Source organism: Macrobrachium nipponense, chromosome 20 (assembly GCF_015104395.2).
Source record: "Macrobrachium nipponense isolate FS-2020 chromosome 20, ASM1510439v2, whole genome shotgun sequence".
Taxonomy (NCBI): Eukaryota; Metazoa; Arthropoda; class Malacostraca; order Decapoda; family Palaemonidae; genus Macrobrachium; species Macrobrachium nipponense.
The window spans coordinates 24,056,047-24,073,546 of NC_061089.1; the positions used below are offsets into that span (position 1 = coordinate 24,056,047).

The 17,500-nt window shown below is 37.8% G+C and overlaps 1 protein-coding gene across 5 annotated transcripts in view; it reads right to left on the reverse strand.

Annotated features, from left to right (window-relative positions):
- The window catches only part of LOC135223558 (uncharacterized), a 188,110-nt gene that overhangs the window by 9,143 nt on the left and 161,467 nt on the right, over nucleotides 1-17,500 (reverse strand). For all 5 annotated transcript variants that reach the window (XM_064262100.1, XM_064262076.1, XM_064262109.1 and 2 more), the window contains 3 exons: nucleotides 12,243-12,306; nucleotides 6,404-6,951; nucleotides 1,967-2,077 (listed from right to left, as the gene is read on the reverse strand). In XM_064262100.1, the coding sequence (XP_064118170.1) occupies nucleotides 1,967-2,077; nucleotides 6,404-6,951; nucleotides 12,243-12,286 (703 nt within the window). In that variant the 5' untranslated portion in view covers nucleotides 12,287-12,306. The remainder of the gene's footprint in view (nucleotides 1-1,966; nucleotides 2,078-6,403; nucleotides 6,952-12,242; nucleotides 12,307-17,500) is intronic.

Consider the following 17,500-nt stretch of genomic DNA (forward strand, 5'->3'; position numbering starts at 1 on the left):
GTCCCCAGTACTCCCACGTGATTTATGTTTGGGGCAGAACCCAGTAACCTCAGTCCCCAGTACTTACCAGGTTAACCCTCCTAAGGAAGTAGAGAAATCTATGCATGGGGTTGACATTCTTACTATGGAATATACGTGGGCATTGCCACTGAAATGGCTTTGCTGAACCCAGATGGATCAGGGGGACAAATTTCAGCTAGCCAGGGAAGAAACCTTTTAGAAGGAATTCTATCCCCCATGCAGCTTTCCAAGCTGAAGATTATATTTCCCCCAAAGGGTTATTAGGATCCATCTAACTCAGAACTTCACCCTAAAAACCTAAGTTTCTTTTTCTTTGCTACCAAACCTAAAGGTAGTTGGAATAAAGAATGGGGCTTTGAAACTTGCAGCTTGACCCTGGACCAGAAATATTTTTGGGTTGTGGGGATTAAAATTTGAGAAATGTTGTTACCTGTCAGTTACTTTGTAAAGCTCCTTGAGGACAAGAGAGCGACTACACTCTCAAAAAACCGGTTTTGACGTAGAAAAAAAACTATTTTTGGTAGTTGCTGTTGAGTCCTCAAAAACCTCCCACTTCTCTGATGAAAAGACATGGTATTTGGGTCAGGGATTATCCTGCGTTGACCAACAGAAAGGAATGGCTTCTTGGTCCGTTTTTGTTCGTATATAAATAATATGACTGTGCACATACACAAAAACACTCCTTGCAACTTTTGACATAGGTAAACTGCGTTTCAGCATTCGCAGAGGGTAAGAGAAAGTCCCCTCTTATCCTGAGTCCAGTTATACTTTATCATACATTATAATGTTTATCATTATGCCAAACCCAGCCACAAGACCAGCTAAAAGAGATATCTTTGACATTAGTCTGAGATACTTTGACATTAGTCTGGTCACCATGGCGCTCTAGATTGACCATGGAAGGGTAATCCTTGAGGAGTAACAGCAATTACAAAAAATAGGTTTTTCCTACGCCAAACCCTGTTTTTTTTTTATTCACAGCACTGTAAACAAAGATATAAAACAGATTACAGTATATTGTTTGGTTTTATGGTAAATTTGTGGTTCTTTTGGATTAATTTCCCAAATAAAAAGGAAATTTACCTTTATGAGTTTTTATGAATCTAAAAATTCTTCAACAGTGCTAACTAAGGTAAAACAGAAAAATAAACTTTTATCCCTCTGAATCAAGTTATATGTGAAAAAGGAGGCAGGCTAAAGATGTATGCATACTAACTGCAAAAAAAAAAAAAGAAAAATGAAAAAGGGAAAGAAAACATTCAACTTATACATGAAAAGTTGGGCAACAGTTACCTCAAAGAAAATAAAAAAATGATTTGCTAATTAAGAACGAATAAACTAATAATATTACTAACAGAAATTGCAGTTCTTGTACAAACATAACTGTACTGCAAAAAATAGACAGCAGCAAACCTCTGCTAAGGCTGAATAGTAATGCTATAGCCCTCCCAAAAGAAGGTTCTCTCTCTCTCATAATCTAATTATTTGTCATTCAAGATAATCTAATTATTTGTCATTCAAGACCAAAGTCTACAGTGATGGAGCGCAAGTTTTGGGTTTCTTAGGCCTGGAACAACTGGGGACAAGGCTAAGCATTCCACCCCTAAAAAAGTTCCTCCTCCCCAACGGTTGCATTAACTTCTCTCCCAGAACGTGATCACCTTGTCCCGAGGCCTACCTTTGAAAGAATGTTCTTAACAACTCATACAGCTTCTTGTGTAATCCTGCTAACAACCTTGAATTACATAACCATTCCAGATTGAATATGAAGAATTTTAAGACTAGGTCAACGACTGCTAAGTAAACAGAAATGAAACCGTTAAATGAGAGAGGATGCTACATGGAGCTGAATGAATTAATACGTATACTGAAAGTTAAAATAAAATTATAACCGAAATAAACTGTCAGTAAACAGTTGGTAAACATAAAGAGGGTGGAAACTAACCATGAACTTGGGGGTAAGAGCCAGGTAAAGGGCCTGTGGGGCCCCAACCCCCTCCTACCTGGCCCACTCCAGGTCCTCCGGCGGAAGATGCCTGCCCACTAGAGCCACCTCCTGAAAATATCAATACTAATTAGACTAGATTTATCGCTGACAGTTGTATGAAGTTCGGAAATATTAATTTTATGAGCTAAGAGGATCTGATACTCTTAAAAATCAGACCTACAAGGTACTTACCTTTTTAATGCACGTTTTCCAAAGCGACACTGCAATCCACAATAATTGCGATCGACGGTTTCAAGTCCACAATTTTCACAGCAAAAACTGCATAAAACTCCGTATATCTACCATTATAAATTTTTTTCTCTAAAACAACCTAGAAATCCAGAGCTGTATGTGAATAACTAAAACTTCCTTTTTCTCCAACACAGTGCAAGCATTCACATATTTTAACAGGCTAAAACACTGAGATCCTGCGCTTCGGCTCTTTGTGTTTTGAAGTTTTCGAGGGTAATGATGATTCTTTTACATGTTCATTTAATGTACTAAAGGGACAAGGGCAAAGAAGTTAGGAAAGTTATTTGAGAAGTTGGAAGCGTTCTCTTTTAAAGCGAAAAACTTGACCCCATAAAAAAAATTCTTGGTATTTTTTTATTTTAGACGTAAAAAGCAAAAATATGTTTATACATTACGATTTACACTCAATTTCATGATAATTAAAAAATGATAATTAAAAAGAGCTTTAACAGGATAATTCCCTCAAGCATTATTCAGCTTTTTTTTTTTTTTTTTCCTGCCAGAAACTGGAATAGACAGAAGGGGTTTTGTTTTATCGCACTGACAAAAGAGGCATCGCTATTAACAAAAATGAAAACACGAAGACAATCCCATCATAATTATCATATCACTGTGCCCGAGTCCTTTATATGGACGAAATTACACTTCATTATGCGTCAGCCTTCAATATGATAACACAATTCTCAGGAAATTATTTAATTATAAAATACTCTTTGAAGTGCAGCAAAGATTCTTAACTATTTAACTATAATGCCTTTATTTAACGGGCGAAACTCCACTATAAGGATATAAAAAAAAGGATAACATTCATTAACAAACCGACATTCTCCCAGTGGTTACGATTATCCTAAACAGAAGCGTTCAGGGCATACGAACAAGGAGTAATGGTGCCATATCTATGCCTGTAGATCAGCCAGCCACACAGCATCACAATGGCATATAATACTGTCGACAAGTCACAAGAAGATTACACACACACACACTCATATATATATTATATATGTGTGTGTGCGCGCGCGCGCCCGCGCTTTTGTTTCGAGATGTGTATCTCAAAAGAGTTTAAACCTTCACCCGAAAAATTGTCATTCTCCGCCAACCAAGTCTCTCTCTCTCTCTCTCTCTCTCTCTCTCTCTCTCTCTCTCTCCTCCAAAGCCTAATTAATATCACATGAAGTATTTTCCCCAGAGACAGTGTCAAATTAATATTCCCGGCAGAAGATAGGAGCGCCATTCTTTGCCGTATTTTATGATAATAACTAATGATTCGGCCTGACTGATATCTTCGGAACTCCTGCAATATTAACGCCGCCATCGTAGTCGCATATATTCACAGTGTGATAACGTTCGGCTCAGAGTCCCATACACAAAAGGTCATGTTGATGACACCCCTTCAAGTAGTGTAGTCAATCAAGCCTGGCAAGATGGAAACACCGAAGAGACGCGGGAAGGAAGGGGAGGACGAGACTCGCACAGAATCGAACGACCTGCGTCTTGATTCCATCGGTGCACCTCACGCGGTGCACTGTAGGCATTACTTAAGGTTCTTGGCAACGTCCCTTCGGCCACTAGCTGCTACCCCGTTCATCCCTTTTGCTGTACCTCCATTCATAATCTCCCTCTTCCATCTTGTTGTCCACCTCTTAACTATGATTTCATAGTGCAACTGCGAGGTTCTCCTCCTGTTACACCTTTCAAACCTTTCTACAGGTCATTCAGCGCTGAATGACCTCGTAGGTCACAGTTCTTGGCCTTTGGCCTAAATTCTATATTTCTTCCGTCCTGCTTCTTGACAGATGGACGGTTGTATGAGCCAGGCAAGACGGAAAGGGGAGAGAATTCTAAAATTTGACGGTGCAGGGAAACCATTACTGAATCACTGAAAAATTCCAGTCGCTATAAATTACACGATCAAGGTGTGGACGGTAATTCTGAAATATACGTAATGGAAAATAATAAGAAATTAAGAATTTGTAACGGCGTTAAGTTAGTTAAAGACTGTCCAAATATTATAAAAAGTAAAAGTGATGAACAAAAAACGCGCAAATTAAATGACGACCTGTCTTGACGTATCTTGCTCGTTAAGCCGTTGAACAAAAAGAAAAAAAAAATCTCTTTCAAAATCCATTTTTTCTTTTTTCCCTTAGCGAGAGAAAGCCCTCGCCGAGACGAGTATGCTTTCAATTAGCAGACAGGAATTCAAAGGGAATGAGTAATCCGTTCACCTGCATAATTCAGTTCCACCCACCTGCTTAGTCTTTGTGACGCCACCAAGGAGAAATAAAGCTCTGTGGGCTCTACTAATTCGTAGATCTCTGCGAGTTAGCATAATCCACATGACATGATTTATTCATCGTCCACACAGACACTGGTAAATCTCAACCCTTCTGCAACACCACGACAACCACATCTATGTTTCTGTCTGTCAGACATATTATACATATAATTATTTATATTATATATATATGTGTGTGTGTGTACATATACATATATAATGATTAACATGTGATTTTTGTATCACACCTCGCCATGAGTGAAAAATAAGATTGGTCAGTTTTTATAAAAAAAAAAAAATAAAGTTGTCATAACATGAATTTTAGTCAAGGCATGTATAAATCCGATCCTAAAATTTTAAAAGAAATTTGTAAAATTTTTCAATTAGGAGGAGGGTAGCTGACATCTACACAATAAGATTGATCATATTCGTACACACGGTGCTAGACCCTAGTACTAGTGTAACTGACCCTAGTACTAATGAGTTTTAGTTTCCAGTTCTCGAAAAGGATGTAGTCGTTTTGGGGAGCATTACAAGGCCTTCTGAGAAGTGGAATGAAAAGCAACGATAACCGAAAGCGTACCGAGCAAAATAACGTTAGCAAGGGCGTCTTATGGTACAAAGAAAAAGGTATTATTCATCTTACTACAAAGGGAAAGCGGAAATAGTATAAACAGTCAATTACTTGACAAATTACGTACCCCTGATCAAATCCTGACACAAAGGGAAATTAAGAAGTACCCGAAATATAAAACCAACATTCAAAACGGAAATATACAGCCAATATTATTTTCAAAACGAAATGAATGAAAGAATTTACAATTTCCCTCGTGTGGAATTTGGTCGGGCCCTCAATATGATAATCTCACGTCATACTATCATTCACATCGACGTCTAGGGTATGACAGACAAAGCAAATAGTCAGTCTTAAAACAAAATAATTTTGATGTAGTAATAAGAGAACGGCAAACAGGAAAACTTATGTTTCCTGGCTGCACTGACTTCTGTGGCCGGTCTTCCTTATTCAAATCTTGGTAATTCCCATCGATACTCGGAACACTGTTATCTCTTCGTTAGTTCTTGGGCTTCGTTATGACCCTCCTGCGCATGCAATAGGCCTCTGAGATCTGTTATTGGTTTCAGTAACACCTACTGCTTTTTCAAAGCATTGCCTAGGTGTGGCATGACAAGTGCACCCAGCCCTCTTCTGTTCACATTTAAATAACCCGTTTTAAGAGAAGCTGGAAACGAGTACGAATCACCGTCTACTCATGGTTCGTATTTGACCAAAACTCTTGATTGGCTGTTTGATCTTTGGTGCTGATCTAATCTATGATTTATCTACGACTTATGCAAATATCCACAAAAAACAACTAAGGATGCTGAGCAGGTGATTACTGTGTGTGTGTGTGTGTGTTTTTTTTTTTTTTTTTTTTTTTTTGCTCAATCCTCAACTTTACTAAATGTCAAATATAGTCATATTTTCTTACCAATACTAACATAAAAACTAAACCTCTGCGAAAAATCTTTCTTGTAGGGGAAGAAATTGAGCTGCATATTCTAAATCTGAACTCAAAACGTCAACAGTAAATATGAAAGTACATAAAATGCTCAACCAACTCCAAGATAATAAAAAAAAAAAGTATAACAATACTTTCTTTAGTAAATTTTATAGCGATTTCTGTCAATCGATTACATCGCAATTTTTAGCAAGAAATTTATTCATCAGTATACTTATGCTAATATTATAATCAAATAACGACATTCAAATGAAGCTGCATTACCTGTGTGTTTCTTGACATAACACTGAGCAAAGACCTGGAATAAAGAACAGATCAAGAAAATGTAGCCACGAGGCCAAGATGACTTACCTAAGTGCAAGGAGTGAAGGGAGTGCAGCACTGGATGCGTCTGTGGGTAAACCCCAGGTGGAAGGGAGGGGCAGGACCCATCAGCCGGGCCCCCTCCACCTCCGCCCACAGTGAAGACACCGCCACCCACGCCTACACTTGGTAAGGCGGGCGTGCTCCAAAGCAACTGGGGGTCGACCCACGGCTGCTGTAAGGTGCCAGGCACCGAATGCACCGAGTGGGCGGCGGTGGGTATGGAATGGGTGGCACTGTGGAGGGAGTGGGCGGTGTGGGAGTGAACGACCCCATGGGGGGCGTGCTGCCCCACACTGTGGGTAGAGCGTGCCCCACTCACAACCGTGAGGGAAGGAGCACCTGAGGTAGACGAGTGATAAGGGGTCGCATACTGGTGGGCGAGAAGGTCGTGGGAAAGGTGGGCGTGGACCACCGTCCCCGCTTCGCTCCCCACATCCAGGGGCGCCGAATGATGCTGCTGTTGCGATTGCTGTTGCTGCTGCTGTCCCGAGGATGTGCTGCTCTCGCCCCCATCGTCAGCCACCCATGGGTTCCTTGGATTCCAAAAATAAATATTAGACTTTTACTAACCAGGGTTGGCAATGATTAACTCAAACTGATTTAATCAAGTGATTAAATACTTGATTTTCTCATTAAAAAAATAATGGTTTTTAATTTTTTTTATTTTTTCATTTTTTAAATTTGAAAGAAAACAAATTGACAAATATGGTTTTGAGGTTAATAGAAACAAGCATAACTGTGCTGCATCTATTTATTTTGATATAAAAAAACCGCAAGTACATACTATAGGCCAGAACTGGACACCTAAAAGATAAATCAATAGCAATTCTGTCATGAAATACATTTTGAGGAAAAAAAGGGCTGAAAAACATCTAACATATAAAAGAAAAATCCTAATAAATCACTGATTTTTTATTTTTTCATTTTTTTGAAATAAAAAAAATCACCAACCCCTATCGCCACACTACGGTTATTCATTACAACTAAAGACACTCCTCTCACATTTATAAATACATTACAATTCATGGAAAGCTGTTTACAAGAGACGCCAATTTCCCAGACGATAAAATCCATAATCTATTAAAAATTGTCCTAAATTCTTTCACGAACAATTTGTCGGTTTTATGTAGGTTACTAAGTATGACGGATGCAATTCTTCCCTTAATTCAAATCCTCTCCAACTGCCTACTTTAGTTCTGTTTATGTTCTAATCTAGTGTTTACATCAATATCGTCTCTCTCTCTCTCTCTCTCTCTCTCTCTCTCTCTCTCTCTCTCTCTCTCTCTCTCTCTCTCTCTCTCTCTCTCTCTCTCTCTCCTTGATTACCGAGGATATCGAAACAAAGTTAGAGCTTCATTTGCTCAGAGAAGCGAATGTGTTTGCATCTAGATCTCCCTGAACAGCTCTCTCTCTCTCTCTCTCTCTCTCTCTCTCTCTCTCTCTCCTTTTTTGGGTGATCACCTTACCGTTTTTCACAATTTTCTTACAGACGAATTTCTGAACAGATATAAGAGACTAGCACAGTGACGATCCAGTTGAGCAAAAGAAAAAAAAAGAAAAAACCGGAAGTCTGCCAAGTAATTTGACAATAGAGACAGCTGTTATATTTAAGCATATGTCCAAATAAAAGTTTTTATTGTAATTTTTATAGACTGTTTTACTCAAGTTTGTAATACTACACTTGGAATTAAGCATGTGTTGGTAGGCAGAGGATTTACGAATGATCGAATAAAAAATCATCCGTTTTCAAAACTTTTAATTTCCAGCTTGTTTTCAAGGTTCCAAAAAGGCGCCCAAAAATGAATAATAATAGTAATAATAATGATAATAAATGTTATATTTAGTAAATTACTCCATCCTTTGTTCACCTCCAAACGCAACATCTATTATTTGATTTTTATAACTCTAGATGCCTTTTTTTTTTTTTTTTTTTTTTTTTTGGCAAGATGAGTCATACTGGTATCCATCACAGCGATATCACTTCATTAATATGCAGCAAGAAAGACATATGAGCATAAAAGGCAACAGCCATAAGTCGCCGGTAGATACATGTGGTCACTGTAACTGATCAGGCGCCCTCAGCGTACACAAAAGGCATCATCTCCTTTAGACAATGTCAATGTTTACGTCTAACGTTCGCTTGGGCGTCGGAATAGAAGAGATTCTTCAGTTGTTAGCCTTAAAATCCCAAGAGAGGCGGCGGGGGAAGGGGGTGGGAGATGCATTTTAAGGGAAATGAAAAAAAAATAATTATAAGTGATGTTCTCTACTTTTTTCTTCAGTCTTTCGGTATTATCATAATGTAACTCATTCGTATTCCCAAATTCTGCATTTGGACATAAACCCATAATATGGAAAAACCCATAATATGGAAAATGTTGCGGTGTTTGGAAGATGTCACAAGACGGGGATAAGCTTTTATTTTCAATATTGGACAATAACGCTACCTACAAATTACAAATTCGTAGAAGAGCTGTGTATAAGTAGTATTGTGGTCACCACATTCATATACCGATACATAAGTACATAACTTGTTTATTTCATATTTTCATATCCATTGTGTCCAAGGAGTTCCGGGTCCTGAAGGTGTTGCCTTTATGATTCTCAAGCCACACAGTCACTGGGGTGTCTGTGTCAGCAGCATTTGTTGCTTAGTCAACAGTTAAATACTGAATCAATCCCACGTTCTTTAGGATAGATATTTGGGAAGATTTCAACGTATCTCTGAATAATCCCAAATTTAATTAGCTAGCATTCATTCTGGGTACTAGTTTCACGTTATAAACACGTTACCTGATGGTTTTACAGTTACAGGAACATAGTAAATTAACGTTGTAAAAATGCAGTAGCTACTCGACGGGCAATTTGCACCTAAAAGCACGTTGAAGAACGTGATTAGCACCTTTGGACAATCCTTAGAACTTTGACAGAAGCACAGAAATATTACTGTCCACCCTCTCCTGACAATTATTTCACAGTGCAACTGCGAGGTTTTCCTCCTGTTACACCTTTCAAACCGTTTACTGTCAATTTCCGTTTCAGTGCTGATTGGCATTAGTTGCCCCAGCGCTTGGCATAATGCCGAAAAATCTATATAAATGGGAGTCGCCAAATGTCATCCGCTAGATTTCAAAATTATACAACTCTTCAAAAAATGAATAAATAAATAAATAAATGAAAAACTCATAATTGATACTAAAAAGAAACGGGCAGAGGGGAATGTGGTCAACTTCATTTCCATTTTTGTTTACGTCAGGAAAATGGAAAATAAAAGTATAATCTAAGCGCGTAGTCGGTGGTGGCGTTTTATCATGTAATGGCGAGGTCAATCATTCTACTCATTTTATCATTTGCACAAGGAAGGGATTACTTTCAGCATCTTCCACTTTAAATACTTCGTCTTTTAGGAAGAAAAGGCAGGAGATCCTTATGCCAAGTTGCAGCCCAGGTCCAATGGAGACAAGATTAATGAAAATTTATTATCATTAAAATAGTTTAACCAGGCTACTGAGCTGACTATCAGCTCTCATAGGGCTGGTCATGGCAGGAAGAACATCAAAACAGCAAAGCACAAACACATTAGTAGAAAAAATGTCTTTTCCTTCCCAAACTTTAACTTTTAAATGCCTTCCACTTTAGCCTGGAACACTCAGGTCCTAATGACGTTATGAAGACTTTGACAACTGGAAAGGCCAACATTTTCTCCTTTCTTCTCCGTTTACTTGCCTGCTTGCTCTCTCTCTCTCTCTCTCTCTCTCTCTCTCTCTCTCTCTCTGTTCTAGCTAAGTTAGTGTAGCCCCTAATTCCGAGAGGAAATGGGGCTTGAATGTTAAAAACAGCTAATGGACACTAACTTTTCCTCTTCCGACGAACATGCCTTAAACTGCAAGCCAAAAGCTAAACACTTTCGCAAACTATACACAAACACACAATAGAAGTGTCTCTCCTTAAAAAAAAAAGTTTAAAAAATATATCTATATACACACATATATACATCTATAAACACATATGAGCGTCGTACTGCCACACCTACATATGCCCATATATATATATATATATATATATATATATATATATATATATATATATATATATATATATATATATATACCGGGAGAAGAAAAAATGCGTCCACTGGTGAGCATCTCAGAACAAAGACGTCAGGGAAGAACATCGTGTGGGTTCCTCATCCTTGTCTAATGTTCTAAAGGCGCAACTACGAGTCATACGAAAAAGTGACTGATTACAACCGCTAGCTGATCCCTTGCACATTTTCGTATTATCCCCCTGCACTTCAAGAACGATGCTAATTAAACTTTTGGAAAATCAGCAAACTTCTAAGAAAAGTTTTACAAAAACAGGAAGGAGATATTTCTTACCAAAATTGCTACAACAATAAGCGACCATTAAATCATAAGTCCAGCAATCCTTTGAGTGAAGAAATATCTTCAAAAACCGTTCAAATATCGAAATGGAGGAAGAGTCAGAACACCGAAGACCAATACAATGGAAACATCAACATTTTCGATTCGATATGCTGCAACTTCTCCTTTTATCCTCCCCGGTGCTATACAGGATCAGGAAGGAGAGAGAGAGAGAGTACTAGTAAAAATACATAATTCAAAAACGAGTTTTGACAACTAAGAGGCCTTAAGAACTTCAGCCACATTGTATAGGAGAAAGGTAAAAAATTGAATGCAATAAGAACGAATATAAGCCAATGAAAAAGGTAATGAAAGAGAGAGAGAGAGAGATAAAAAAACTGCGTGTAATTAATGTCGTAACGACATAACTTTCCCTTGCAGGACTTTTAATATGTAGACTTTCATAACAGAAAAGTCCACCGAACAATGTTTTCGGTCTCGCCCAAAGATCAAAGTCTGACTTCACAACAAAGTTTCAGTCGCTCACAAACTTTATTCCTCCTCTACCAAAATAAATTTCCGCCAGTGGAACAAAATTATGGGGTTAAAAATTACCCTGCTTTTATTTAGATCCCACCTTCAATTACTTTCTGGCCCCATCATAGACTTGACCTTTTCGCATAGCGTTGTAGAAAAAGCATTTAACATCTAGTGTTTCATTTATCTCACCCTACATGACACACACACACACACACACACAATATGTGTGTGTGTGTGTATGTGCTTGTGTGTACACACTCATATATGTTTGTGTGAATGTTATTTTACTTTGAAAAAGTGTAACTGTTTAGATTTCAAATACGAAAAACTTGAATTTAATGAAGAGTAGGTAGTGCAAGTGAGCCATTTTGAATTAGCATTTGATCTTCAACTATTTTAGCATTCTTTAAATAAGTTTTTTCAATATAAAATTTTGGGCTGTAATCTGAGTGGAAATGAGATTTTGCTGAATTGGGCAAAGCAAAAGGCTTTGCTGAACTTGAGTTTTTACTAGAATTTCCCAACAGACAGTACTGAACCCTCTTCCCTATCTGGAATAGATCGATCGCATTCTTTAAATATATGGAGGGTCAGAGAGCACTGCCTGATTGATGGACTCCTAAATGACTGTGGGTCAAAATTGAGTACTTTTCCTATATATGTCCTTGGCAATGCTTTATTTTGTGATGAACAAAATATTTATTCCTTACAAGACGCAATACACCTCACTCTTGCACTGTAACCAATGAAATGCCTTCATTAACTTGAATTAAAAAAATAACATTGTAATTTACCCTGATTAACGGTTACTTAGAAAACTAAAATCCTTAACCCACAAAGAAAAAAATTAAATCGTCCAATAAATCAGTAAATAAATAAATAAATGTGTATATAGAGAAATAAATATTCATCGGCCTTACCTGATAGGGGGCTTTAGACAGGATCGAGGGGCAGCTGTAGACATCACACTCTCACATCTTCCGACTGAAAAGGAAAATGAGTTTTTATTTTAATTCAGTCTATTAATGGTACCTTTTACGAAGCGTATTTCATCAAAGCCATACTTGAACTGTTTCATAAATACATATACATAATTATCGCAGTCCATGGTATTTAGCATTTACGGGGCTAATTTGCATGATTATGAAATAACTAATTTGATCGAATCATACAAGCGATTGCAGATGACTGGGGCGTTTCGATACGGAATTTGTTTTCAAAATTCAATCCAAATGTTTTTTTAACGAAATATACGGCTAAAAAAAATTCAGTACACTTTATCAATTTTAATTTGTCACCAAAACATTTTTGCAAAAACTGAGATTAATCTGGCAAATATGCAACAAGTTGGCGTGGAAATGCCCCCTTTAAAATATGTTGTTGGATAAAATAGTGTTTGTTTACATAAAACGCAACAAATGTCATTACAGAAAACGACACATTCGGTGCTCAATAATCGGTGGGCAAGGCTTCGAGTAGTACAAATGGAAAATCGTTACTGCTGTCGTTTCATTCCTTGTATTCTACCTCTCTTCGTTCTTTTTTATGGATGTAACTTAACCTTCTTTTCTACAACTACCTTCTCATCGATTGACAGACTAGTAACTTATCTGTTTACGAAACCCTTACCTGCTATTATGTCACTAGTCTTCCCTTCACTAATACTGCTGATGTCACCAAACCAACATGAAACTCTTCATCTCATATCGAGTGCCACCTGAGTTGTTTCTGTTCACTTCATGCAAGAAAATATCCTTTGAGTTGCGCGATGACTTGCAAAATCGACAAATGACAACAAAACCTTGTACAGATATTGGTTCACAGACAAAATCTTGGCAGTTTTTGGACAGAAGTGAACTTGTGCACTCATCATCTATACTGGAAGGTCAAGCAGTGGAATCTGTATCTGAAGTGGCAGTATCAGACCTCAAACGAGTGGAAGAAGCTGCACCAGTATTCCACAGACGATGCAAAAGTACAACCTTCACTGTCGACGTGGTTCGGAAGTCACATAAAGCCGTTGGTCCCGTTGCTGAATAACCACTGGTTCCATGCAACGTAAAAACACCACACAAACAAACAAACAAACTAAAGTACAACCAAAATACCAAACCAATGCTCTGGCCCTCACCTGCAAAACTTCGACTGTCAGATAAAATGAGTCTACCTCAAATCGATTTCCCTGAAGTTGTTACGAGAAAGAAGCAACAAGACTTGTCAGTAAGGACATGGAGATCGGTGAAATCATTTGATATATTTTTTATACTATCATGGAGGCCGTCGATGATGTCCCAGCACCTGCTCTGCATGACAGATATATATCAGGCAGTGATTCTTTAAACAGCAATATGCAAACTCACTGACATCGGCACAATTCGCCTTTACATCATTAATACTGATGGTTGTACTGTTACACTCCTCTAATGGGATGATTCTGGTCTATTTGAGGAAACATTTGGCAGTTAGAACAACCACGAGAGAAAGAGAGAGAGAGAGAGACTGCATTACCGTCTTCATTATTATTGTATCACTAACATTATTGAGTTGAGTTGAAAATAAAACATGGGCCAAAGGCCAAGCACTGGAACCTTGAGGTCTATGAGGTCATTCAGCGCTGAAATGGAAATTGACAGTAAAAGGTTTGAAAGGTGTAACAGGAGGAAAACATCGCAGTTGCACTATGAATCAAGTGTTTTTAGGAGAGGGTCGAGAGTAAGATGAAGAGATGAAAGGAGTACCTTTTACTGTACCAGTAAAAGGAACGAAAGTGGTTGCAGCTAGGGGCCAAAGGCACGCTGCAAAGTACCTTAAGTAATGCCTACAGTGCACCGCATGAGGTCCACTGACGGAACTACCCCCAGCTATGGGCACTAACATTATTTCGAGATTGTGCCCTAACACACGTCACACTCCCTCTTTCCCTTTCCTATCACAACACTTATCACGAGATTTATGTCATCTCCAGGGGCTGGCTTGTCGTGATTCTTCTGATCTTACTAGTGGGGAAGACATCAGCTCTCTCCACAAGACCTGTTTTTATGATGCTCTCAGAATATTCCTTTCTGATGAATGGTTTCCGTGTCATCGACTGGACACCTCAGCTTCATTTCTACTGGGGTCATAATGCATTCATGCAAAAACAAATATTTTAGATAAGAAATTTATTCCACTCACCATACAATGAATAAACAAGATGCTGAGAGAGAGAGAAGAGTATTCAGAATTCTAAAGTTACCGAGCAAATTTTCCTCCATTAGCCTATGTAATCGTCTTTCGTTATTATGAATAGACGTCAATTATTTGACAATTTTATGCCGTTTGTTATCAGGTAAACAAATAACCAAATAACTTAAAACAGAAATTAACTCGTGAACTGCAGCTATGTAATTTGCTCACCAATGGAAAACACTTAACATTTTGCGTTGATCTTCCTACCAAGAGTCAGACCTGCGATTGTATCTCCGTTCTCTAACGTCCCATTTTCTTTTTCTTTTTTTTGGGAGTTTTTTATTACATCCATTTTCTTTTTCTTTTTTATTACATTCTCAAAACAACCGACAACTTTCAAAGTTACACGCGTAACCGTAATGCACATCCAGTGTTTTCAGTGTCACGAAAATGGGTGTCTGGTTGCTTTGTATTTTTTATTTGTTCGATTTTGGCTCCAGTATGCAGCCCGTAAAATAATTTGGTGATAATTGTCCATAGCAAGGGCATTAAGTTTCCGTCCTCTGAGAGTTCTGCCTGCCACACGCAATGTATATATTCATTTAAAAATACATACATACAACTATATATATATATATATATATATATATATATATATATATATATATATATATATTTATTTATATATCCACACATATAAAACCATACATACATACATACGCACACACATATGTGTGTGTGATAAGAGAAACTTGACATACCTGACATATGCAGATAATGCAGTCTTAATCACCAAACTACCACTAGACACAAAGGTTACATGGAGGAGCGCATCATATATCTAGAGAACTAGGACTAAAAATTCATTTAAGAAAACAGAACTGATGAGGACAAAGTACGCACAAGAGTTATAACAACATTATGTGGAGAAATGATTAATGAGGTTGAATCTTTCACATATTTATGAACAATGTTAGTATATACAGTTTCTCCTGAATTGAATGAAAGACTATAAAAGTCTAATCAAGCATAGGGTAGGCTGGTTAAGATTTGGAAACCAAACAGATTGAAATTGCATACGAAAGTATGATCAAGTCCAGTACGATTGCACTGCTATCTGTCAATTCAGGAATAAAAGTTGTAGACGTCTATTAGCAGTCAAATGACTTGCAAATGATACCACAGGTGTAATTACATAACTTTCATGAGATAATGATGAAACAGACAGAGATACCATAGACACATCCTTCGCACAATCCCTAGGGGACATGACGTGATAGTATGAAAAAGGAAGCTGGAGATGAGTGAAGATGTGTGGAAAGCAAACGACTGGAAAGACGTGATTGGCGGAAGTTCAGAGACCTTTTGCACTACATGGTTTTGAAGACAATAATACAATTATATATATACTTTGTGTCCCGAGGCGCTTGGTACTGAACGTCTGCCTGTCAATTTCCTGTGGAATTCGCTTTATATATATATATATATATATATATATATATATATATATATATATATATATATATATATACATACATACATACATACATGAGAGACAGAGACAGACAGACAGAGAGGGAGAGGCGAGGCGGGTCTTACAAACGTATAAACCGTACTTGCTCAACCCTTACCCATCCAGCGTGATCGTAAAACACCAGTACTATTGGAAAGATATAAAAGAAGCCCCAAGAAAGGCCTACCAAAATGGAGACGCTTAAAAAGGCGTATTACAGCCACTGGGGAAAAACTCTTGACCTAAAATTCTAACGCCACTTCATGCGTGCCTAGGAGAGGAGGAGGTGAGAGGAGGAGGAGGAGGAGGAGGAAGAGACAGAGAGAAGGAAAAATGGAAGGAGGATAAAAGAAGAGAAGAGGAAGGAGAAATAACTGCACTGCACAAGGGGGATTACATTTTCATTATGAAATGAGAGAAAGGAAGAAAGTCATTAAAACAAGATCGACACTTCCGATATCAACTTAGAATCTTCCCGCTTTTAAGATCTGGAAACGGAGGAGTCTCTCTCTCTCTCTCTCTCTCTCGCTCTCTTGCATCTGCTACATTACTCTCGAGGAACATGAAGCGTCGGCATCATTACACCCTCATTCAGTCTCTCTCTCTCTCTCTCTCTCTCTCTCTCTGCAATTTTGATTTTTTAATATCACGTTTTTTTTTTGTTTTTTTTTTTTTTTTTTTTTTTTTGTTTTTTTTTTTTTTTTTTTTGTTTTTTTTTTTTTTTTTTTTTTTTTTTTGAGAGGGAGCGGGTGGTGTCCATTTTGGCATTGTTTTATCAATACTCTTATAAAATTTTTATTTTTCACTTTCTCGCTCTTTTTCTCTCATTTTTTCCGCTATCTAGTTGACCTCTGTCTCACTGGTTTTCTCATTTTACAATAGAATCTATCTCTCTCTCTCTCTCTCTCTCTCTCTCTCTCTCTCTCTCTCTCTCTCTCTCTCGAATTTATTTCACTGCCTGTGTTTCTTAATATCTCATGCCTTTCTTATTTCTTAATATCTCATGCCTTTCTCTCTCTCCTTTTTTTTTTTTATCAAATTTGGCCCTGCTGTATCATTACTCTTTCAAAACTTTTATCTTTTACTTTCTCGTTCTCTCTCATTTATTTTCGCTATTTAATGGTCCTCTATCTGAGCGAATTTCTCATTTTGGTGTGGAAGAGTTCAAAAGAAAGCAAGCTAGACTAAATCATTACGACACTGTGAATGAATTGTAAAACCTGCTCTTAGAAATAAGTGAGCACACGATGTTTCCTCGGATAGACTAAAAAGTCTTTGAGACATCCTAACTTGTAAATCTCTCTCTCATCTGTAATCTGATCTCTCTCTCTCTCTCTATCTCTCCTCTCTCTCTCTCGTTCTCCATCTCTCTGTCAACCAATCTCCAATCTCTCTCTCTCTCTCTGTTTAACCTCCTTGTAACTCTCTCTCTCGCTCTCGTCTCTCTCCTCTCTCTCGGTTAACTCCTTGTAACTCTCTCTCTCTCTCTCTCTCTCT